This window comes from Pogoniulus pusillus, chromosome 2 (genome assembly GCF_015220805.1).
Source record: "Pogoniulus pusillus isolate bPogPus1 chromosome 2, bPogPus1.pri, whole genome shotgun sequence".
In the NCBI taxonomy this organism is placed as follows: Eukaryota; Metazoa; Chordata; class Aves; order Piciformes; family Lybiidae; genus Pogoniulus; species Pogoniulus pusillus.
In genome coordinates, this window is record NC_087265.1 from 38,386,848 (window position 1) to 38,412,482 (window position 25,635).

Below are 25,635 nucleotides of genomic sequence, written 5' to 3' on the forward strand. Positions count from 1 at the left end.
CACGGATTCTTTACTTACTTCGAGGGGTTCCTGGGGAAGGTGGAAGGGGGGTTGTTCGTTTGTTTACAGCGACACCAACCATTTGCAATGCTGATTTGTTGAATTAGGGAAACGGGGGCAGAAACGCGCTTCGCTGGTTTGCAGCGGCCGCCGGTATGGGCTGCGCCGGGCGCCCCGCTCCCGCTCGGGCAGCCCGCGGACCGGGAGGCTAAGTTCGGACCGGTCCGGTCGCCTGCCCGCGACTCTCAGCTTCCCAGACCGCCGTGGGAGCGCTGGGGCGTCCCGTGGTACCAGCCGGGCTCTCCACACCCAGCCGGGGCTGGAACCCCGGAAAATGCCGTTTCGGCCCCGCCGACAGCTGGTGCTCCTTGCCCCTCAAGCCAGCCCTGGACCCAGCGCTATCGATTCCCCGCCTCCCCTTCGTTACAGACGCGAAACGTACTTCCTTAATCTTCACTACTAACTGAGGGGCTTTAGAAACTCGGAGACACAACCTGCGGGGGAGCAATTGTCCTAATGACCAGGAGTAATTATCAACAGGTCTTTGACCCTCGGAAACAGATTGAAGACGTTTCCTAAAGTACTCTGTATGAACCTGTCACAAAGCAGAGGTATTTCACAAATAATTCACAAATTCGGTAGGGAGCGAATAGACTCTCCTGTCGGTGGGGCAATTTTTTTTTTTCCACGAGAAACCGAGTTGTAGACTTCTGGTTTGAAAGGTGCTTTATAGCTCCGGAAATCCAGCGCGTAAGGCTGCAAACCTGTGTGAGCACTGCAGCACCTTCACGGCCAGCCCTTCTTGCTAAGAACACACAGAACGTTAAGTGCGACGTCGGTTGACGCATTATGCAGCATCTCCCTGTGTTTCACCCTAGCCTGAAGCTTCGTGCTTCACAATTTGCTGCATTTGAACAGTTTGACAGCAAAAGGCAACTTTTCAAGCCTTCCTCAGTCAGTGGCAGCAGAATTAAATATACCTGGTATAACCCGAGAGCAGGAAAATAATGACTTTTTTTTTTCCAGGTAAAACTGAAAAAGCTGACCCAGGCTTTTCTTGCCTTTTGGTTATGTGCTGCCCTCTTAAACATAAAGATTCTTCTAGTCAGTCAAGGGGCAACTCACATGCCACCATCTTTTATTCAAAGGCAGGCACAGATGTTCCTTCTGCAGGGGAGGTTTTAATTTATGAAAATGATATTGTTTATGCATGAATGCACTCTGCATAACACACAGTACTTCCATCTGATGAGAGAAATGCCACAGAACCAGTGCCAATGTCAGGAACATATTCTGCAAATTTAGTTGCTTAAATGTTTAATGAATATTTGGAAGGCATTTCCAATCCACAAGAAACCTTTTCAATTACCTTTTCTTTTTCCACAGTTAATAACAAAATTCAACTCCTCTAGCCAATGCAATTTACTTAGAAGGTCTACCTAGGCTAGCCAATTGTTTGCCACTGTAATTCTTTAAAGAAAACAATATTTTAATGCTACAAGCAATCCAACAAGAAAAAAGTAATGAGGCATTTTAGTAACTAGAGGCTCTTCTTTAAAAAACAGTTGTGAGTTTTGTTATTTCAATTAGTTTAGAATTTCCTCCCACCATACCTCCCCTATATAAAATATTGGAGATCTCCCCCTTCTCTTTGCTCTTGCTTTAACGCCTTCACGTTATTTACTTTTTCACTGTTAATATCATGCCTAATCTCAAAATCTCTGCTGATGACTCCCACAGGAAGGTCTATCAAGGTCTCTTTCAAAGGAAAGAATTACTCATACTGTTCCTCTCCTATAACATATTGCTAATTAACCATGGCTATAACAGTATTACTTAACTTCCTCATGTGGAAGAAACTCTGGGTTTGAGTCAGACCCACACACATGTACTGGCTAATCCAGTACAGGCCTAGGACTCTATTTTTATTGTTTGTTTGTACTCCTTTATGCTATACTTCTGACTGCAGAAATTGTTCTGCCCCTAGTGTATTCTTGAGAAGACCCTGGTGCAAGTTCTGCAGCCACAGTGCACAAGTAACAGTCACAACTTGCAGCTTTTCCCTTCTTGGTTTCCTGAAGCAACAGAATAGGGTCTGAAGGTTGTAGACCCACTGTGACCTGAGATACAGTGGAGGACCCACCTATGTCAGAAAGGTCTGAAATGGAGGAATTCCAGGTTAGATCCATCTGATGACTGAAGACTCAGATTTTAAACAGACTAATTAAAAAAATGCTTGAATGTCTTTAGACACTCACTCAGTGCCTTCAGGCAGATTGTCCAAGAGAAAATAAGTAGATTCAAGGAGAATGAAGATTCCTGAATTCACCAGAAGACAATGGAGCATTGCTTTCTCCAGAAAATACTGTTCTAGATTTTTAATAAGCTCATATTAAACAGTAACATACAATACCAGAGGCAATAGGAATTAATAGAACCAATTCCAAGCTAAATATTAAGAGCAAGTAAAACAAATATTTTCTACAAATTCTAACAGCAGAAATTCTTGCAACTATAGTAACTGATTAAAACTGGATCCACTGTGACCTTAACAATTGCTTTTGACATAGTGAAAATGATTATTTTTTTAAGAAGTAAAACCCCACAATAGTTCTGTAAAAAGAAGCATCTCATAAAACATTTTTTGAAATTGTAGTTACATTCCATGTTCAAGTATATATATAAACTAAGAATTAAATAAAATCCAACCCCCCCAAAAAAAACCCCAAACAAAAACCCAACCAAACCTAACCCAAACCCCAAGAAAATAATCAAACCACACAAACATCTTCCCCTTAAAACCAAACAAAAGCCCCACAACAAAACCCACCCAGTTTTCACTCATTCCTACTGAGGAAAAACTCACAGAAATGAAACTTGGAGTTCTTCCTGGTACTGTATCAGGGAAAATATGTAGACAATTTACTTCGTTTTTATTGACCAGGATGTGTTGCATTATAACCTTTATAATTGAGAAACTACAAACACCCTTTCCTTGTCTGAAAATCTTGTATTACAAAACCCTTGAAAAACATAGTACATGAATACATGTCAAAACAGTGAGCTGAAGATCTACAAATAAACTGTTATTTAAATATGCACATAAGTGTTTTTTAAATAATTCATATATGTATTTAACAAACTGTCAGAAGCTATGCAATACGAAATTAAAACTGACAATGCTCTCAAAGCGTTCTCTTAAGTATTTAGGTTGCCTACAGGGTATGTAAAACATAGACTACCAGCCTTGGCTTTCAGTTTCCTAGCTTGTAATAGTTTGCAGCGTGGAGTTAACTGCATTTTGTATGAAATAAAATAGAAGCAACTAAGATTTACACTGGCTGCCAATATTTCAGTGACAGAACAACAGAAAAGAAGATTCAGAGTAAAGCTTTATTACCTTAAAAAGCCAGCATATCAACCTTAATGAAAAACAAAATGTCTTTGCATCAATGCAATCTCATTTTATATTCTTTCTCACTACCAAATCTTCCTCTGTTGTTCTGAGGCCACTTTCAGTTCAAGCTTCAGGAATAAGTTCAAATTTTAACTCTATTCTTGTGACTTTTTGCTTCTGCATAATAATTTCACTCATTCTTGTTCTACTCTTTGCAGAGATTTGTCCATCTCTACATTTTTTTGTTTCCCCGTTGCTGTCCTAGCATGTAGAAAGGCACATAGTAACAGCAATGCTGTCTTCTACAGTCATGGTAAATAAATACAAGAGCTGAATTAATTTGAGAGCTATAAAACATTACTGTAATATAAGAAGAGAACACATTTAGGAGACTTAATATTTGCAAAAGAATTGCTGACGTATAAGTGGCTATGCTAAACCTTCATTGTATAAACAGTCATTGTAGCTGGAAAAATATACCAGCCAAGGGGATGCTACCACATGCAAAACTCAGGTTTCTCCAAAAGCAAATCTCTGTTAGCCACTGAAACAAGCTAGCTACCAGAAATTGTCAGCTAAATCCTCCAGACTGGGCACAAGGTATTTTCCTCACAGTATCCCCTCAGATCTTCCTAATTCCTGTCCCTTAATTTCAGCATCACTTTATCCATGGATCAAAAAACTCATCTTTCTCCTTTAATGCCTATTCACCTAGTTGCATTTTTAACCCATTTTTCTTGAGGGAAAGTGAGACTCCCACTACTTCTTAGCATCTAGCAAGCATGACATAACTTCCTCCATCTTGAGAGGAATGTTGTTAGTCTAAGAGAGGTCACATCAACTCTTTGTTTCTTAGTGCCTCTTGTCCAGGCCCAGAGAATGCTCCCTCTCCTCTGCTAGTCCATCTTTCTGTGCTCAAGGCTGCTATCCTGGTATGGAATGTGTTTGTTTAGTGATCTGGACATTTGGTTACACACTGCTCAGACTACCTTGGTCAGATGTGTTGGTCCCCACTTCTTCACACTTATTTCCACTCTTTTTATAAAACAGCCTTAGTACTCCTAAATGTTCTTTCTCTTGTACTGCTAGCTACCAGGGCCTTAAGGCCACTACTAAGCCCTAAAACCTCTGACCAGCCTCACTTGTAACCCCACCCAGGGGTCTGGAAGTCTATTTAAGTTCCACTTGGGGTTATCACTTTCTTCAGAGATATTGTTGGACAGTGGTTTCCAGCTCCACTACAACCCTGACCTGGCTGTGAGTCCTGCTGATCCGTAAACTAGTGTGCTTCAGTGCCTTGCCTGGTCACTGTGAACTTACCTGATGGATGGTTTGAAGTCTCTGGCATGCTCTCTGGCCTTTCCTATTCAGGTGCCACCATATAGGTCCTGGCCAGAAAGGCCCCTGGATTCTCCTTGGCTTCCTGGCTCTTAAGGTAAAGCTGGTCCTTGCTATGCCCTGACAATGGCTTTGTTTTCCTTCCTGGTGTGCCATACATACTTATTTTTTCCTTTCTACTTTAAGTTTCTTTGCATCTGAAAAAGATAATAAAAACATTATATCTGGACTATTTGTTGTGGTTTTTTTTTTTTTTTTTAAATTCAGTGTGCAGATCTGAAGGCTGTGATGTTTCAAACCAAGTCTATTAGAGTAGACTTGCTTAGAATAATCCCCCTTCCCTCCCCAGTAAGTGTCTATCTCAGAGTTACAAAGAATTGTGTAGATTGAGAATTTGTTAACAGCAGGGGTTCAGGAATTAGTAGACTTTTATATTCTTCCTATGGAATGAGTAGACTTATATATTCCTCCTGTGGGTTTTTTTACTGTTATAAGTTCTTGCTACTATATAAATTTTCATACTATTTTATGGTTTTTATCTACTACATTTTAGTATATTAACAGTTAGCTATTTAATACACATTTCAAGTAATGTCAATAAAAGGGTGTTAGACATTTTAATGACATCAGCTGAAGGGTATTACAAGTCTCTCAGGAACTGTACTGGCCCTCCACTGATGAAACTAAAAAATAGAACTCTTTTATGATTCTAAGACAGTCATCAACTTATCCTTTCCTGTACCTTATGAGAAAATCTCTGGGGATGATACATAATATACATAGGTGGGACAGACTAATAAATGGTCTCAGAAACAAACACAACCGACTGCAGGGGATTATAAGGGGCATACAGCCTCAAAACTGATTCAACTGTATTAAATCTTGTGTTGTGCTTTATATTCTAGTTAATGATTTAGCTCTTTTTTTGAATGACATCAATGCAAACACATTAAAGACCACCGATGCTAAATAACAGACACTGATTTAATTGATTCATCTACTGTTGCACTAGAATGATAAATTGGTAAGGCAAATTTGTTTGGCTAGCAGTTTTTTCCTGCCTTGTCACATGGTTATCTTTAGGCAAATTGTGCAAAACTTCCACAGTTTACACAATTTCAGTTATTTGCACTTTGTTTTATTTGATTATTTTGAAGTCAAGGTATTTATATCCCAACAAAGATCTAAGGGACGAAATAGATTGACACAAAGTCAGAACAAGACTACTGACACTAGCAGCTTTAAGCAAGCAGAAACTTTTCCACAGTCCTGTTATGATTCAGAAAGGTGAATTGGCAAGGGCTGCTTTTAAGTGAAAACAGTATCAGTGGCTTGATGCAAATCAAAAAGGGTTTACAGGTTGCCTATTTAACAAATGCTTGCAGCATTCTTCAAATGTGTCAAAGTAATAGTTGGAAATAAGTATAAAAATCTGTATCATAGTGACTTATGTGTTTCAACACTGCCCTCAGCTACATAAATAGCAGTTCATGGAACTATTAATAAAAGCAGCTTAATGGCTATGAAATTGCATATAATCTCTTGGACTCATCTGGTTGGATTACAATCAGATTTCCTTACCTGCACCAGCCTCTCTTCTAGAGAGACAAACATTATGAGTAGTCTTCAATAATTTGACATGCTATTCAAGCTGTAATTCCTAACAATCCCCCAAAAGAAATAACTTATATTTATTGCTTTATTTCACATCGGGGTATTGTATATTTGAGGTGTTATAAATACCAAAGATAGAATTACTAAGATGCTCATTTGAAAAAGGCCATTTCATGACACCTGGATATCATACATCTCAGAACTAAAAAGCCCTTGCTGCTTTCCTTTAAGCTCTTGTGGACTCAGGAGCACCTTCTAAGTTGGAGCTCTAATCTGATTGTCAACAGGGAATCTTACAACTCCTCTGAGTAAGGCTGTCATACCTCCAAACAGCAACATCCATCATTTACAGAGTGGGAGGAAAGAAGTGAGCTTCCCATTCTACATTTAAGCTTTGAGGGTGAGGGATGACTGTGTAGCCTTCTGGGTATACTTTCTGCATTGGCCCACTTGATACAGACTGTAATACGTGGTTTATAGCAGATTCTGAGGCATTTTATGCCTCACTTGTTATGAATGGTGCAGGCAATTGTGAACCTTCACCGATAACACTGTTTTGCAGCATGGATCTCACTGTGGTGTTTAAGGTAAAGCCACCTACACAACTCGTGGAAGACAACGTTTTCAGTATGGAAGAGCTATTTTAACTTTGTGTCATAGTTTTCTAACGCCGAGTAACAGTCACGTCAGCGGTAACAGAAAGGCAGAACGTACATCGGACTCTGACAACGAAACAGAATTTCTGCAGTCAGAGCACTCCTTCATTGCTCTCCCTGAGGAAGTCACAGAGGCAGGTGAGAGGAGCCAGCGCGCCTTCCAGCCCTTTCGCTGTGGGCGTACCAAGCATCAAACTTAATGCAGGGCCCCGGGGTTGGGCCGCTATCTAGCGCAGTGGGCGTCAGGGAAAGCTTCATCGGGCGGCAGCAACGGCGCTAGCCTGCACCGGGCCCACTTCCCGGCAGCGTCCTGCCTTGTCGCTGGCAGCGAAGGGCTCCCGCCCTGCAGCTTGAGGCACTCCCGCCGGACCGCCGCTCTCCCGCCGCTGAGAGGACGCGGCTCGCGGCCGGGCACGTGCTCCCGCCCGGGTCGGCGGCGGCCCCGCCCGCGGGGCGGAGCGGGCGCTGCCTTGGCAGCAGCGGGGACGCGGCGGAGGGCCGCTGTCGCTCCGCCATACTAGGCGCCGCGGCCCCTGTTCTTCGCAAGCAGAGGCGGGCCTGGCCCGAGAATGCGGCCGGCGGACGCCCCCCGCGGAAAGCCGCGCTCGCAAGCGATGGCCACTGGTGCCGGTCGCTCTCGCTGCTCGGAGGGTGTGGTAGCGGAGAGGCAACGGAGGGTGGCCCCGCTAGCGGCAACTTCGCCGGCCGAGGCGGGAGAAGAGCCATTCCTTAGGGGCATCTTCGAGATCAGCAAGAGGAGCTGCGACGTGGTGCTGAGCGCCCGGCGGCTCCGCTGGAGCCCCATCCTGCCCGAGAGCCCCACAGGTGGGACGGGGCGGGGCAGGGGGTGTCCACCGCAGGGGCCGAGCTCAGCCTAGGAGTGGGCGGTGGGATCCGGGCTGAGGCGACCTGGTCTCCCACGGTGCAGCGGGGAAAGGGAGTTGTGCCTCAGGCCCCTGCAGGAAGAGTTGCCTTCAAATGGAACTACGTTAGACTAGTTAAAGTCAGCAGTGTCAGACATGCCTCTTGCCTCAAAGTGACTCTCTCTGGTGATAAAAAGAAAACAAAATGTTCATAGTGCAATGAATAGTTCTTACTGGAGACAGCCTTTTCTTCTTGCGGGTGATACAATAAGGACAAAACGTTAAGAGGTGGTGGTTTCAGGGCTTCTTAGCCCCCAGCTGAGCAGTAAGATACTGGATTTTGTTTCTGCTGCATCAGCTTTACTCGACTTGCTCTCTTTTGTGGGTACACAAAGCAAAACCTATCTAAGTGGGTGTGGTTTTGTGAGATGTGCAAGAGTTTTGTGAGGAAGATTCTGTAGGTTGTCCTTACTCTGTGCATTTCTGGTACAGCAACACCCTGTGAGAAAGGGCTACTGAAAAGGATTGGATCAAGTGAAACAAGTAACACAGAAAAGCTTTAGAAATAAAGGGATGCTCCTTAAACCTGCCCTTTTTTTTCCCTAGAAATTGTGAGAACAAACTTACTTTCAAAACAGCATGCACACCCTTAAAAGTGCTTGTTTATTGCAGTGACCTCCCCGTGCCTGTATGGAGGAGGAAATCTGTTGCGTTCAAGACTGCAGGGTTTCCAAACAGCATAGTTGCCTTCTGCTATGGCATAGTTAGCTTATGCAGGCCCAAAATACCACATCTGTTTTAGTATTAATTTGGACAGAACTTAAAGCTTCGCATAAGATCCAGCCATACAGAGAAAAGGAGTTTCTTCCACATACCATGATAATTAGTCATCTCAAAGCAGTCTTGTGTGCTGCAGCGGCTCGAGAGTGATGTGTTAATGCATTGTTTTGCTTGGACTTGAATACCTACTTTTGCAGCAGGACCGATGAGTTCTGGTAACAGCACTGATGTGTGTGCAGTTCTTCTCCTGTAGAGCCAGTCTGGGTGCTTAGTGTTACTGTCACATAATATTGTAGCCTGTCTTCCTCTCTTTTGGGCTTAACTGCAGATCTCTGATTATGGGATCCAAGGTGTGATGTATTAATTATGATGTATTAATTATTTAGTTCCTTGTGCAATGCTCTAATTTGATGGCCACTTTATGTTCTGGTGACTCTAATGTAGTTTGAATTGCCATATATCAGGAACTAGGGTCCACAACCATCTTTTAATTGTCACTAATGAAGGACTTTAAGGTGCAGACAGGAAGAATGAATTTCAGTCTCTATTGCCCCATGCTTCCAGGAATGCAAATTTATTGTATATATATTTTTTTCATTTCAAAGCAAAAATCTACCCCTTAAGTTGTGACTTCGTGTAAGACCTTTTCATCCTTAGATTAGTCAATGCAGACATTCAGAGCTTTTTTGTCTTAGTTCCTGCAAGGTAGTGAAGTACACAATGCTTAAAATCAGGCATATTGCAGAGGACAGAAATTCATGAGTCTTACGGAAAACAGCACTGGCATATTAGTGTCAGTTGCATCAGGATTTGGGCTTTTACTGCACGCTTATTAAATGTATGCAAACATTTCTTTGTCTCCAACAATGGAGCACTGAGCTTCTGAATATTTGGGTTTCTGAGAAGCTCTTAATGTCCTCCTACTTGACTCACTTCAGTGGAAAAGGCAATCTGGTGTCTTCCCAGTTCTGGAGTTTTCCTGAAGTCTGTGGTAGGCTTTAAGTTTTTACTTTAGGATTTCCAAATTATTAAATATCCTGCATTTGACAGGAGATAACAGGGTTTTCTCTTCCTCTGTTGGTATACTTGTCATCACAATGTCATCTGTGGCTCTCTTTGTAAATGAGATAGTCTCCATTAGGCTGTTTCTGATACTCTTCTATCCTTTTGGCTATGTTGCGATGGGAATACAACAACCTACCTGCGCAGCATTCAGAAGAATGCTTATGACCCTGTTCTTTGGACCATCTTGACTCTATGTGGGCCTGTCACTGCAGATATGCTGAACAGATGCTGAAAGTATCACTGTGTAGTAGGGCTTGTTGCCCTCACAGTGAAGAATTCAGCAAAAGTCTTGTCTGATTTCCCTTCCATCTCAGATACAGTAGATCTGGATGGTTTTCTGTCTTTGCACTTCTAGAGGTCAAATACAGATTTTGGAGCTTGAATGCTTTTTTTCCTCCCCCATTCTTGGATCTCAGGAGCAATTGCCCTAGGGTGCTGTAAGTGTGGGATCTGTACTGGTGCTAGAAGGAGCTGGCTATGTTATGGTCTCATTCATGTAACAAAAATACAGTAGTGCAATGCTTGGGCCAAGCTGTCAGTACGTAGAGGAGATGGTCAGTGGCTGGGATTTGGTTTAAGTGTACTTTCTCCAAACCAAAAGCTTGGTAATATAATTTCCCTTAGGTCAGGTCTTTGCACTTTGCCAGTGATGATAAATACTAATTGCTTTGACTTGTACATAGTAAATCTTCCTATTGTAGGAAAAGACCTTTCATCTATGGCAGTCATTTCAGTCTATCAGGTCAGAGAATTGACAAGTAGTCACTTTTTCTCCCTGTTCCCTAGCCTCCCATCCTCAGTAGTTCCCCATAAGTATTCCTGTCTTATTAAGTTCCGCAGTTTTGTAGTTCCCATTACATGTTCATACATGTGATAGGTTGTGCACCTTCAGCTCCTTCAGTTTATAAATAGAACTCAAAGCTTCAGCTTAAAGTACCCAAGCAGGTAACATCTGCTGTGCTTGGGCTTGATCATGTCACACGCACGTATGTGTAGTTCTGCCTCACTGCACTCTTTCTGTGGAGCTTTTGGCAGCGTGATTATCAGGCAGACTTCCTTCTTTGCTTTCTCTTTGATTTCTGCAGCTTCTGTCTCCTAGAGGTTTTTGGCCACCTATGCTCTCTGAGGATTTTTGATGGCTTCCTTTGTTGTTCACTCTCGAGATGTTATAGTAAGCTCCCCAACAACCTTTTCTCCCCTCTCAAATAAGAATGACCTATTATCAATTTTGCATGTTCTGTATAAAGCTTCGGGCACAAGTAAGGTCTGGACAGGCACCTGGGTGCATGGTCTAGGAGACTGAATGTGTCAACTGGGGATGTGGGCAGTGTGAGACATGGCTTGGCCAGCCTCTCTGAAGCACTGCAGTTTTACAGCCTGGGTGTGCAACTTGGCTGAGCCTTTTCTTTTCACAGACACCAGATACCCTCTGACCCATAGCTGGTTGCTCGCTTTTAACAATGCAGTGGGCGTTGTGATGAGAGGTAAAGCTCCAAGGCACTAGTTACTTGGTTTTTTTTTTCCTTTAGCTTCATTCTATGTGACTTTCCTGTGCTATAAATATAGTGACAGAAAATAAGAAAAAAACAGGGCTTCTCTCTCTGCGTTAATAATCTAGCTCCAGACTGTAGAGCTGCTCATTTTGGATGCTGCTTCAAAACTATAGCAGAGAAAGATATCTTAAGTACATATTTTCATATTACATGTAGTGTTTAGATATTCCCAGAAGATAAGATGACTGAATGATGGAAGAAAATAATTACTTATATTTAAGGATGAATGCTCAGAGTGGAATTTTTTGTTTTGACGTGGCTAAAATTTAAAAGCTAATAAAATGATTAGCAGCAGTGGATGTGAGAACCATTTGTATTTTAGAACAGTTTCAGTAGAACTAGAGTCAGTTCAGTCTTCTTTATGCTGTTCTTCTTATGGCTTGTTTTGCTGTTGAATGAGAAGTTCAAACCTAATATTTCTTTATAACCTTCAGCATCTTTTACAAGATTGACACAGAATTTTCCAATTTACAATAATTGCAGGTTTTCAGCAGATTTCTGTCAGGTAGCAAATGGAACAAAGCTGGCATTTGCTCAGTGTTTTACTGGTGTATGAAGCCCAGAGTCTTTTGATCCTTATGAAAAAGTGGTTTTGTGTGTTTTGTGCTTGACTGAAGGGTATATGAAGTTGTTCCTTCAGACTGACAGTGTGTAGGCTGGACTGAGTATTTGGATAGTAATAATGACTTGCATAAAACTTGCTATTTTTAATACAGTTAATTAAAGATAATATTCTAAGCTAAGAAAGTAAGATCTATGAAGCAAGTTAATTTATTATTGAATGCATATTTTCATAATGAAGTGAAAAGATTAATGTGTTCAAGTATACTATTCTTATACTGTAGTTCTTGGTGATATTAATCTGAAACATGAAATTATAAATGTTCTATATAAATACATCAATAAGGAAAAAAATAACTGGTGTATTTTAACAGTGAAAGAGTTAGCATTAAAGGACTTAAAATTAATTCCGAGTGCATAGTGGCCTGCTGCCAAGGCTATTTAGGAACAGATGTGGCTGAAATAGATACCAATAGTCTGTTTGGGATCTCTAAAGTAAGACATCTGTCAGTCTATCGGTCAGTCAGGAATAATGGAAATGGGAACTGGCTGCTGCAAAACGTGAATTACTGAAGTTCCACGTTGGTCAGTTTCAAAGCTTTTGATTCTGCTTCTGACATGTAGAGAATACAATTTTCTTCAAGTGGTTTACTGTCTGAACTGAAAACTATTTTTAAGAAAGAGACATAAAAATAATATGAAGTGTAATTGAGAATCAGATGTGTATGTGTGACGTTAATGTGTGACTTTAAGATGTAAATGGAAGGGAGAAATCACCCAGTTTTAAAGAATCCTGTGGGGAACATGTAAGACGCTCCTAAACCTTTTCAGGGAAGTTCATAAAGTTAATGTCATTTAGATAAATGCTGCATGAAGCTGAAAAAAAGTTTATTAATCTACAACTCCTTCTTAAAAAAAAAAATAAGGAAATGGGGTGTACTCATTGAAGGCATCTTAAAATTTGGTTTTTATTTCAGATGACTTATAGACATGCCTTAATTCTCTGCGTGTATTTTGTCCTTTTTCAGCAGATCAGGCCATGGCTATGCTTTTGTGGCACGATTTACATTATTTCATGCTTTTGGGTGTTTTCCCTGCATTTTGCATGTTTATGAGCCTCCCTCCTTATGTTAAAAAGGATTTACACACCCTGGGCATCTAACGGTGGCTTTTGTATGTACAAAAGATATCTAAATCTTTGTTCCAGAAAATAAGCTTCTGTGCTAGGTCTTGGAAATTGTGTTTGTGTTTAGGTTTACGTACATGTTAAGTTATGCAAGTGTTAGTGACTTAGATTGAGATGCTACATGAATCTGAAATAATAGGACTTATATAGCTTTCATATAAAGTAATAGCACTTTTTAAATGGTCTTTTAAATGCAAAACTATTTCTATTGGTAATGTTGTGGTTTGTGTTACCTTAAAGTTGTTGTAGACCATAAAATGACAAGTTTTAGACTTGCCTAAAGGTGATTGTTTGTTTTTTTTGTTTTCTCTTTCTTTGTTTCTGCTGTTGCGCTATGTAGTAATTAGTCCTTGCCATGTACCGTTAGTATAGATAAGGTGATGGTCTGCTTTATTTATCTCCTGTGCCTGCTTGTTGAGTGAGGGATGGTGACTAGCTGGGTGCTTACTGTGTTATGCATCACCAGGCATTTGGCACACTACTAACAAGCCAGACGTAGCTGATGCTGCTTTTTGGCTGCAGAGCAGGCCAAAAAAAAAAAAAAAGATTGGAATCAAGGAGCAATCAAGAACAGTGTGGTGGGAGTGAGCTGATATATTAAGAGAGTGTAAGGGTTTTGGTGAAGTGCCATATGGGTGTGGGAGTGATTTGTGGGTACTGTGGAGAGGGATATTGGCGAATGGAGGGGAAACTGTAGCTGTTACTGAGCAGATGGGAAGATATGCAGGGTGGTGTTATAGCACATGAGGTTCGTGTGATACAGGGTAGGGAAATCCCTGGAAAGTCAGGGGCGATGTAATTTGGTGGTGAGGTAAAGAGATGTCATTAAAAAAATAAATGTCATCAGTCTTCTATGATGTTCCTGTTCATAGAAGAATTGCCAACTCTTGACTGTTTTCTGTGCAAAAGTGTACCCGAGTAAATTGATGGTCTTGCTTATGTACCATGATGGAAAGAATTCAAAAGTGTGCATTAAAAAGAGTTGATATACTAACCTATCTTTGATATCCATGCTAGTGCTATTTTCATGTTTGTGATCATGCTATAGGGCTGAGTCCATTCCTCACTGTAAATGAATGTTCTTTTTAAAAAATTAAAACCAATATGCAGTCAAATCCCTTATCATAGAATCATAGAATCAACCAGGTTGAAAGAGACCTCCAAGATCATCCAGTCCAACCTAGCACCCAGCCCTATCCAGTCAACTAGACCATGGCACTAAGTGCCTCATCCAGTCTTTTCTTGAAGACCTTCAGGAACGGTGCCTCCCCCACCTCCCTGGGCAGCCCATTCCAATGCCAATCACTCTCTCTGGGAAGAACTTCTTCCTAACATCCAGCCTATACCTACCCCGGCACCACTTGAGACTGTGTCCCCTTGTTCTATTGCTGGTTGCCTGGCAGAAGAGGCCACCCCCCACCTGGCTACAATGTCCCTTCAGGTAGTTGTAGACAGTAGTAAGATCACCCCTGAGCCTCCTCTTCTCCAGGCTAAACAGGCCCAGCTCCCTCAACCTCTCCTCATAGGGTTTGTGTTCCAGGCCCTTCACCAGCTTTGTTGCCCTTCTCTGGCCATGCTCCAGCACCTCAACATCTTTCTTGAATTGTATCTCAGTCTCTAATTAGTCCTTTTCTTAAGCATTTTTAATTTTTTTTTTTCATATTCTACATGCTTTTGTAATCTTTCCTTGGTTGTCATTTTATCTGCAGCTGTTTCTCTCCCTGGACTGTGTGCAGGATGTAGTTCTGTAGCACCTTGTGTGCGATAATTGTGGGGATCATGGTGCCTAATGGGGCCTTCTACTATGGCAAATCCATTTAAGTGAGCTTCCATAACTTTTTATGGAATTGTTTATGACAATAAATGAGTTGGAATTCAAAATAATGTGTTCTTTTGCATTTTCTTGGTTTGTGTCTTGGCAAAGCACACACTCACATTAAGGCATTTCTATCTTTATTTCACAGCTCCAAAATAAAAATAAAGCAGGAAAGTCTGTCATCTGCTTGTGTTGGAGTCAAAATAAACAAAAGTTATATAAACAAAAAATCTTTCATCATAGATACCTTATTTATAAACTTTGCATGTTACAAAGCAGCAAGTAAATAATACAGCTGTTGCATTTATTGAAAACCCAAACAAATAGGTATCACACAGAAAGAACTCATTTTTATTCATTGTTTGACTTAGGTGTATCCAGCTATATTATGCACTGCCTTTAGAAGGAAGTTTTTTCTTCAGTGCAAATAGTACTGTAAAAATATTGTTATCCTCATTAGATAATATATGAAAAAAGTTAAATGGCTAAAAATCTGACAACAAAACCCTGAAAAACTGAGTTGTGTGCCTTAACAACATTAGTGGCTTGTGCAACTAATGTTTTCCTTCCAAGGAAATCAGTGATCCTGGTTTCTTATGACTTATGTTGTAACAGTATGTGCAGACAAAAAACCATAATGTGTTGAGTATCTGATACGTGTATTACCATATTGCCATAAGGAACTGCTATTATGTTAGACACCAACTGATTTTGTGATAGTGTTGGATTTCTCTCACATATGCTTATGTTTTTGTACAGATGATCCTTTTGGAACATCTGCTAGTTTTGTGGTGGTATCTGCTGTTTCCTTTCAAAATTTGACCTTTCAGTCATTTAGTTGTGGGACTGCTATAGAATTGCATTATACTAAGATCCTTTTCTAAATTGATTCTTGTCTCATGGATATTAACTGTCAATTTTTTGAGTTAATTGTGTTTCACCATTCTCTGGCGTACTACAGAGTTGAGTGCAACTGTAAAATTAATAGATGAACCTTTTAAAATACCATTTAATGATTCACTTTTGTTTAAACTGCTAAATTGAAATAAGTGACTAGAAATGCCATCTTTCAGCTGTTTAGGTGCTCTCAAAAATAGTTATGTTTGCAGATTAAGTGTAAAGATGGTATTTCTGAAACTATTTCACTAGGGAAGAAGTTTTGGAACTTCCTTCTTGCTATTCAGGAATGCTTCCTACTTTAGTTGGAGTACAGTGCTTTTGTACAGTGATACCAGTTTAGGATCACATCTTCGAGTGTAGCTTAATAAGTAAAAATGCAAACACAACTGAAATTCAGTTGCTCATGTGGCACTGCAACTGTCATAACCCTGAAAATGCAGATAGAATTGGGTTCTTAATATGTTGGAAACTCCTCTTGGATGAATACCCTGTCTTTCATGAGTAGATGCTCTCTGGGTAGCTTTTGTGTAGTTACAGTAAGGAGGTGGAGACATTGATATTTTCTGTGTGTGCACTCTAAGCATAGAAAACCTTTTTGTAGGAGTTCACATTTTATGATCAAACTGGTTTGTGGTGATGCTCTGCAGGAAAAAAAAAGGCATTTTTTCTTTTGTAAGTTGGAAAAGGCCATGTATGGTAGCCTTACTGAAAGGGAGCTGATGAAAGAAAATTCTGCTGCTGAAGTTTAAGATCTGTTGCACCTTTGTTCCTACCCTGGCTTCTTATTTAGTTGCAGGTATAGGAATATATTAAACTTCTGGCAAAAACTGTACAATAACTTGATTTACTTCACAGTTCTCTCATCTAGCAGGTGTCTGTTTCTTGCCTGTGAGTTGCAGTTTTAAACAAATGGTCAGCTTATGAACAGAACTCAATGCTGAACTCTAAATTTCCTGGCTTTTGTCTGTTCAAGCTATGCAAGATGGTAGTTACTTAAATGCTTTTCAGTACCAAGTAGCTGCTGTAGTCAGTTTATTTGAACTGTGACAATATATCTCTTCTGTCAGTCCATACACTCAAGTGAATATAGAGCAGTATGTTTTGCAGAGCTCAGAAAATGCAAAGCAACAGATGTTATGTACTGCACAATTATACGTATCCTGGAAACAGATCTTTACACAGTGCACACAGTCTTGGAAAAACAAAATTTGACATAGAAATTAAGGGCAAACCCAATAAATACTTAGGACTAAAATCTAATGCTATTTTGCAGATTCTGTTCTGAGTACTTAGATGTTCATCATTCTCTTAAAACCGCCTATTTGACAGATGTTTAGAAATAATATTTGTATTTTTCCTGTATTGTTTTAGTATAGTAGAAATAGAGTAAGTATTCTCATTTTAAAATAACATCATAGGAAAATATAGTTACATTCTAACATAAGTGAAAATTCTTGTAAATAAATTGCTAAAAGTAAATAGGAAAAATGTCAAGATAACTTGCTGTCTTTCTCTGTGAAAACTCACATCTTTGTCTGACTGTTCTGAAGATGGTTCAGAATAAGATTACTCCTGTCAAAGTCCTCTCCCTGGTACCCTGTTTGTTGCAGGGCCTTTTGAAGACTCATCAGGCAGCACTGTCAGGAAGGTACTGAAAGATTTCATACTTGGATGATTTTGGACTTCCCAAAGGCCTTCTCTGTCACATCTATGTAGTGTAACTGGGGGTGAGGTAATTAGTTAGGGATCAAAATTATCATAGCACCAGTGAATAATGCACTGCTAGATGGCTATAGATGGTGGTAACTCATGTCAACATCAAACTCTGAGAGGATTTGTGGCTTCATTTAGTGAATTCTGCAATGACACATTCCAGGGTAAACCTAAACATATTGGTATGTTGCAGTAATCAGGAGAAAGTTATACATAGATGTCTATTGGTATTATTTTTTGTTCAAGGAAAAAGAATATTTAATGCAATATTTATTGGTCACTTGACTTCAGCCTTCATCACACTCATTAAATAAGGCTGTGATTAAACTAAGAATGTCCCTTAAATCCTTTTCTGTTCCACAGACCTTTTTGTGATGGAGGAGGAGTAATAACTGTGGTTGCTTTGAAAACAATATATAGTAGAAGAATAGAGTACCTGATAAATATTAGTAGTTTTGGGTTTGGGTTTGGTAGTTAATTATTTAAAATATGATGGAAACAAGCAGGTGGTGTTTTTGAAATTTTGTCCCTAGGTCTCACTTGTTGTATGGAAACCATGTGGGGAATGCACACATACACAGAAATCCAGTACTGAATTTACTATGTAATTCATATGGGTATGGTTGTCTTGCTTTAAACAGCTCTTGCTTTTTAAAATTGCAAGTTTATATATTAGTTTGTGTGCAGGAGCAGGCTAATGAAATTAATTTACAGTAGAAAGAAAGCTGTTCTTAAGTATTTTTCTTTGTGTTTCTAATATTTGAGAGTTTTTTGTCTAATTCATGGAGTGAACGTTTCCTGAAAAGTTCATAGTGCCTTTGGTATATTAACAGTATGGAGTATGAAAAGGAACAAGTGGCATGGGACAAAAAAAGAAAACTAAGTGTGTTGAATTTGTTTTGGGACCATTAAAATAGAAGTGGAAAAGCATTTTGAGATTGCCAGTTATGTCCTACAGCACAGCCTTAGAGATATGGCCATTTCACAGCTTTGGTGAGACAATAGGACAATGAATCCAAGAGTTGATGTGACTAAGCACAGTGTAATATATTGATCTCATATTTGAATGCTGTCTTGGGATCAAGTTCAGGAGCTGTAGCTAGACCATTCTAATGTATGTAAGCATAGGTTTATTATGTAGAAAATGTCACCTGTCACTTTAGCAGTTGTTAGGATTATTATGTTAGGAGTCATTAAAACATACGTAGATGCTAAACCAGATGTTTGTATGCTCTATAAAATGGTTGTTTAACCACATATTGAATACTGTGTGCAGGTTTGGTGTTATCAACAAAGGCAGTGTGGGACTGGAGAATGTTCAGGGTGTGAAAATAATTAAAGATAAGGAATGGCTCCTAGATGAGAGTGACAGGCAAGGCCAGTACCTTTTGGTCTGAAAGAGAAGCGGTTGGGATGGGGCTTGGAGAGAGTAGGTGACAATGGCATTTTATCTTGATCTCAGGAAAGCATTTGACATCATCTCCCACAACATCCTTGTAGCTAAATTGAGGAAGTGTGGTCTCCATTGGGTCATGAGGTGGACTGTGAACTGGCAGAAGGAAAGAAGTCAGAGAATTGTAGTCAATGGGACAGTCTATTTGGAGGCCTGTGTCTAGTGGAGTCCCTTAGGGGTTGGCACCAGCACTATTCAATATATTCATTAGCAACCTGGATGAGGGCACAGAGTGTACTGTCAGCAGGTACCTGCCATTCAGCAGGACCTGGGCAGGCTGGAGAGTTGGGCTGGGAGAAATTTAATGAAATACAACTGTGGAGTCTTGCATCTGGGAAACAACAACCCTGTGTACCATGGGCTGGGGACTTACCTGTTGGAAAGCAGCCCTGGGGAAAAGGCCGTGGGGACCCTGGTGAACAACGGGATGACCATAAGCCAGCAATGTGCCAGTGGCATCCCGAGGTGTATTAAAAGGGGTGTGTGTAGTATGCTGAGAGTGGTTCTCCTTCCCCTCTGCTCTGCCCTGGTGAGTCCTATCTGGAACAGGGACAGGGAACTGCTTGAAAGAGTCCAGTGCAGAGCCACAAAGATGATTAAAGGAGTAGAACATTTGCATTGTGAGGAAGGGCTGAGGAAGCTGGGTCTCTTTAGCTTGGAGGAGACTGAGGGGTGACCTCCTTAATGTTTATAGGTAAGTGTTGGGAGGATGAAGCCAAGCTCTTCTCAGTAATGCTCAGTAATATGAGAAGGGGCAATAGGTGCAAACTGGAAGTTCCATGTGCCATGGTCTAGTTGACTGGATAGGGCTGGGTGCTAGGTTGGACTGGATGATCTTGGACGTCTCTTCCAACCTGGTTGATACTGATTCTATTCTATGATTCACTGTGAATGTGAGAGAACACTGGAGCAGGCTGCCCAGAGAGGCTGTGGAGTCTCTTTGTCTTGAGACATTCAAAGCCTGCCTGGAAACATTCCCATGTGACCTACTCTAGGTGATCCTGCTCTGCTAGGGAGCTGGACTGGGTGACCTTTTGAAATCTCTTCTGACCTCTAATGTTCTGTGATTCTTTGGTAGGAAATACAATGCACCTAATAAGGCTAAGAAAAAACAGGCAAAAGGGATAATGATGCAGCAGGTAGCCAAACTGCAAAACTTACTGTCAAAGGATATTGTTAATATTAAAATGTTTTGTGGAGATAGAAAGCCTCATTTGAGTGTTGTTAAATATGTAGAAACTGCAGTCAGTTTGGGGCACTCCAAATGAAAACAAGTGGGGAGTGGAAAAGTATTAGTGGAAAACAGAATAAATGCTTGCTTTATTCCTTCTTTTGTTATCACCTGTTTCTGGCAATGATTTGACATAAGATACTGGGACATATGGACTTTTACTCTAACCTGATATTGCTGGTCTTATATACCAGAAACAGGTTAAAGTCTATTGAAGGATATTTTAGGTAAAAGCACACACAGGGACTAGTCTGTAACCCTCTGTATTTGCACTACTAAGCAAATTCTCTTGGTAGAATTTTCTCTTTGCTTTGTCTAGCCTTCCATTTGCAAAGCATATATTTTTATCAATTGATCAATGTAGTTTAAAGAATGTATATTCTTTGTCTAAATAGCAAGAGTTAAATTATACCAAATTTCATTTAAAATTACTATACTGTAATTTCTTATACAAGGACTGTATAGGAAACCTGTATTTTTAGCCACGAGTGGCTTGAAAACATTGTTTGTGTGTGTGTTTATAATTCATCATGGTCTTGGTTTTCTTCTTTTGGAGAAGAGAAGTTAGACTCCAAATACAATAGCTAAACTTGCACAGGATATGTATCTGAGAACAATACAAATCATTTCAGAAGAGTAGCTTCATCAACATCAGGAGTAGGAAAAAGTGCAGCCTCAGTACACTTAACAGATGGTCTTTCCATAAGTCTCTTTCAGAAGATTTCTCATGTTTACTTTAAAATGAGCAAGGCAAATTTAATATGGTGATAGAGGGAATTTTAGATAGAATAATAACAATAATGCACATACCTGTTTGGGGAGTCTGAAGATGCATCTATTTGTTAGTTGCCGTATGGGTGCTTTGCATGTGAATTGCTCTCTGATCCTGCAGCCATATGCAAGATTGTTATGCTATGAGTAGGATTCTTAGGATCTACAAGTATTTACTTCCTCCTCATAGTGGTAATGCCTGTACATATGTGTCCATTTGATGTGATGCTAGCATTTAAAAGTTTGGGGGAGTAAAAATTGGTGTGTATTCTGAGAGGCTTGAACTGAGTATCTGTCATCTGATGTGTTTCTCCCACAGTGAAAACTCATCTGAAATTGGGGTTTTGATGTGTTGATGAATGGTCTTTCTGTTTGATTTTAGTACTTCTTACTACTAGGATTAGGAGTGGACTGTTATTAGGAATGGATATGTAAATATGCTGCGCGGCTACAGTTCCCATGTTGGAATTAAGAGGAGCAAAAGAAAGATGTCAAGGAATTTGCTTAAAATAAATAGGAGGTTGCTTGTTTGAAGCTGTTGGTGTGTGCGAGGATGCAAAGCATACATCATGGAAAATTTTGAGGTGGGTTTTTTGGTGGTGTTGTTTTCATTTTTGCTAGGCCTCTGTTCTGAAGCAATTAATATGCCTGCCAGAAAATGAAGCAGGTTTCTGTAGTAAGTCAGTATACTAATGTAATTTGATGTAAAAGTGAGTTACTTATGTTGATAGCTAATTTTTAATTTTGTAGTACTTAATGCTGAAATTTTATTCACAAAGCATTTAATGGATTCTGCCTGTTCTTTAAAATGCATTGACTTATTCTACTTTATGCACTGGTCATTACACAAATGAAAACCAAGATGGAGATCTGATTTTTGAGAGTCTCATTAAAATTTCACATAATGTGTTTTAAATGACTCATTACCATTTATACATATAATTCCTGACCTGTGTAGCAATATAAAATATTAAAGTAACCCAAAGTACTGACTTTGCCTCATAATTTTGGAGTATATTTTGATTTCCAAAACAGCCTTATGCATAATTTTCTTGTAGTCTGATCAAATATTCTCTAGCATTACTTTTTTCTGGAAAACATTTTATAGAGCTGTTGATACACTTTATCAAGGTCTTTATGTACATGGTTTGAAATTGAAATTGGCTTATAGGCATTTATTATTTACAATTATAATTTGATTTCAATGTAAGCATATTTCAGTATGTATTCAACAATTCTGGGGCTAAATGAAGTAAGCATATACTTAGCTTACTACGCAGATACAAGGGCACAGGTGGACATCTTGGTAGTATGCACCATGCAGTGAAACACATGGCACTACACAACATGGGGCAAAGAGCAAGCAGTTTGAATTAGAAGTCATTTTATGGATACCTTGTAAATGTGTGCTTGTTCCTATATGGGCTGTAATTTCTGCAAAAGATGCACATGTTTTTCTATTGAGCGCCTGAGATGCACACATCACTGATGTAGCTGCCCTTACTTTGTGGAGAGAGGCAGTACTGTATGAACCTGTTTATGTCAATATTTTAATAATTTATCTTTATAACTGCTTTTGTCTGTATGTATAGTGACATTGGCACCCTGTGTACAGAAGATACAATCAGTGCTGAAAGGAAACTTGCATCCATCTGGAAGCAATAAACTTTTCTAAAAGACTGCACAGTGTTACTTAATCCTGTGATTTCTTACTGTGAGTGAAATTAAGGTTTGAATCAGCTGTGTCACATCATATCGATATCAAATCTTCTGTGGGAGCTTTATCATCGTGGTAAGCTACAACCCAAAATTTAAAACTGATGAAAGTCTGAGAATGTAATTTCCTTGGTCACAGGATTATGCATAATTGCAAATGTAGTGAATTCCATATAATAATGATAGCTATGTTACCAAAGAACTTCTGGAGTATTACATTTTGTGAGCTTTCTCTTTATGTGAAGGGCTGATTTGAATACTGAGATACTGACTAAGTATACTTTAAATTTTCTGTTGTACTCCAAGTAATTTTTGTATATAGACAGCATAAAGACTGTTTTTGGTGTGCCAAAGTATTTTACAAGTTAGAGAAATATGCATGGGTTTTTCCTCTTAGCAGAACTGTTCATATTATAAAACCCATAAAGTTCTGTCAGTTTTTTTCATTGCTTTTAAGTCTGTAACAAGTGTGGTGTACAAGAACAAAATAGGATTCATTCATCCCTGCAGGCAAAGTGATGTAGTTATGTTCTTTCTATTCCTCTGTGGCAACCTCGCTGAAGAGTATTGGGCTGAGGGAAGGGTTTTATGCTTGTCAGAAGGCACTTGGGCTAGTGTAGAAGGTGCAGATAGAGTCATACGAAGGATGGTTGAGTTTATGAAGAAAGCTTCTTAAAAATAGATCAAAGATCAATGAGGATAAAGCCAAATGTGTAGCTGTTTATCAATGAGGAGCCCATGGATGAATTTATCTAGCAGCTGATAGCTATGCTTCAATACTTAAAAGCATGAATTTCTAACATACATGAATTAACAATAGGTTATGGAGGGAAATGGTCCTGTGTTTAGAATGGGGTCTGTTCATTCAAACTTTTCATGAAGAAAATGTTTGCTTGAAAATTGTTTCCAGAAAAGACCAGAATTCATTTATGGGAGGCATGCTGAATTTCCTGAGTATTTAGCAGTGACATTTAACAGTATGGATGGTTTGTAAGTCTGCACTAGAGGCTGAAGCAAGTCTCACACCAGTATGAGTCCAAGTAGAACTAATTATTAACTCATAGTTAATCAAAATCAGTGGTGTTGTGTGGCCATAAGAGGCTATTGGATTCCCCACATCCCCTTGTTTTCTGAAATGGCAGAAGTAATGTTCTGGATTATGACATAAATTATTAGGTACACATCAGTGTGTGTGTATGTGTGATGTTTTTTCAAAAGAACACAACATTTGAGCTTGTGTTTCCTTTTTGGGTATTCTTCAGTGCCTTTCAGTTCTGCTAGCCCATTGTATTACATCATGTAAGCCCAGTCTCCTGGTTTATTTCAGAGACCTCTCTTTAAACACATTCCATTATATGATGGTTGTATTGTTGATCAGAGTAAGACTAATCATTTAATCCAATGTTTGCGTTTGCAGAGGTTTTACAGAATTGTCATTGATGGTTGTTACATAACTCCTTTTGTTTACTACGTGAGAAGCCCCAAAGTTTCAGGCACCTAAAGTGTTTGCTGCTACTTTTCCAATCACATTACAACGTTAGACTGTGTTTTTAATGTAAAATGCAGAGCTTTCTATAGTGAATTTAGATTGTGACTTCTTTCTTTGTGTGATGTTAATGGTAACTATTAAAAAGCAAAGTCTGTGCTGCATGTATCTTCTCAAGTACTTCAGGTTCTAAGTCACTGTCTGCCATGCTTCCTTTCAGCTAGCAGGGTTGTTCTGTAGGTCTTCTTGTTAGGAGTGTAATTTTTCATTTCATCATCTCCCCTAAATTCTTTGTTGGAGTATGAAAAGGAAACCCTTTCAGTGAAGCTTCATGCCTGGAACAGCATTAGTCCTTGTTCTAAGCTTTAATCAAACTCTTCCGTGGAGACATCTATTCCAGAAGTTATTTGGCTTCTTTTCAGAGTGTCCCAAGGTAAAAAGTCGGTGTACATTTCCTTATTTCTCTTCTTTCTTGGATTCTTCATTGAGTGCTGCATGAGCCAAGATGACCTTTCTGAGATTATTCTTCTTTTGCATCTGCCTTATAGCTTTTGGTATGTTCTCTGATGAAGTTCTGCTGTTAAGTCTGTAACAAGCAAGGTACTTCACTGTTCTAAAGCAGAAATGGAGCAAGGCGCTAATAAAGCATGGTGGGTGGATGCCTGAGAAGCCTCACTACAATAAGGACCTGGTCCTTGTTCATGTCCTGCTGGGCATAGTTGAGACCCAGAATACTGGGAGCATCACTCCTGCATTTTTGTCAGAATTTTGCCTTTTGCCATCTTTTAAAGATGTAGTGAAACTTAACCACATTTTAAGTCCTTGTGCATGGTTCAATTTGGGACTACCCCAAATGACTCGTGAAGCTGCTCCTTCTGCAGTTGCTGTAACGATAGGATGCTTGGCATAGGGACATGTATCTGCAACAGCCCTCTCAGATTGGTGAGGAAGAAATAGGATGACACTTTAAAAAACATGGTGGGGAACAGAAATTTGAATCAGCTGCTCAAGGATCTTGGAGGGAAGAGCCATTTGAAACAAGGAGAGAGACAAGAGAGGATGAAAGGTAGCTGCAGTTTTATGTCTTTAGCTATGTCATGATCATAGTAAAATTGTCAAGAAATATCCTGAGCAAAGAATGAAAAAAAAACCCACTTCACTTTTTGTAGAATATATTGAAACTTGCACAAGACTGCCTAAGTTAGTTTTATGATGTTGTGTTTATCACATATTTTAAAAATTATTTGTGAGAGTTACTAAGTTACTGAACAGAGAAGTAAAAGAATGAATTTTCTGTTACCTATTATAAGCCTTAAACCCATACTCTGGGATTTGCACTGGAAAATTCTTGGCTTTTCTTTTGAGATCAAATTAAAACTTAGCCTTTGAATTGCAGATTTTTTCTGAGATCAAATTAAAACTTGCACCCTGAATTGCAGATTGGTTCAGGGTAGTTTATTTTAATATATCAATTATTCTTCATAATAATCTTATTTTTAGAGATAGTAGTTGAAAATAAGATGACTTCTGTAAGAC

The 25,635-nt window shown here is 39.6% G+C and overlaps 1 protein-coding gene across 7 annotated transcripts in view; it reads left to right on the top strand.

The window, feature by feature from the left end:
* Positions 1–7,522: 7,522 nt before the first annotated feature.
* The window catches only part of CERKL (ceramide kinase like), a 61,472-nt gene continuing 43,359 nt past the window's right edge, over positions 7,523–25,635 (top strand). For 5 of the 7 annotated variants that reach the window (XR_010306411.1, XM_064161736.1, XM_064161751.1 and 2 more), the window contains exon 1: positions 7,523–7,830. Coding sequence is in view for 6 of the 7 variants with exons in the window: in XM_064161736.1 (XP_064017806.1) it covers positions 7,575–7,830 (256 nt within the window). In the remaining variant the exon portion in view is untranslated. Of the gene's footprint in view, positions 7,831–25,091; positions 25,166–25,635 lie in introns of those variants that run through there. The other 2 variants (XM_064161747.1, XM_064161777.1) reach the window with 2 other exon arrangements.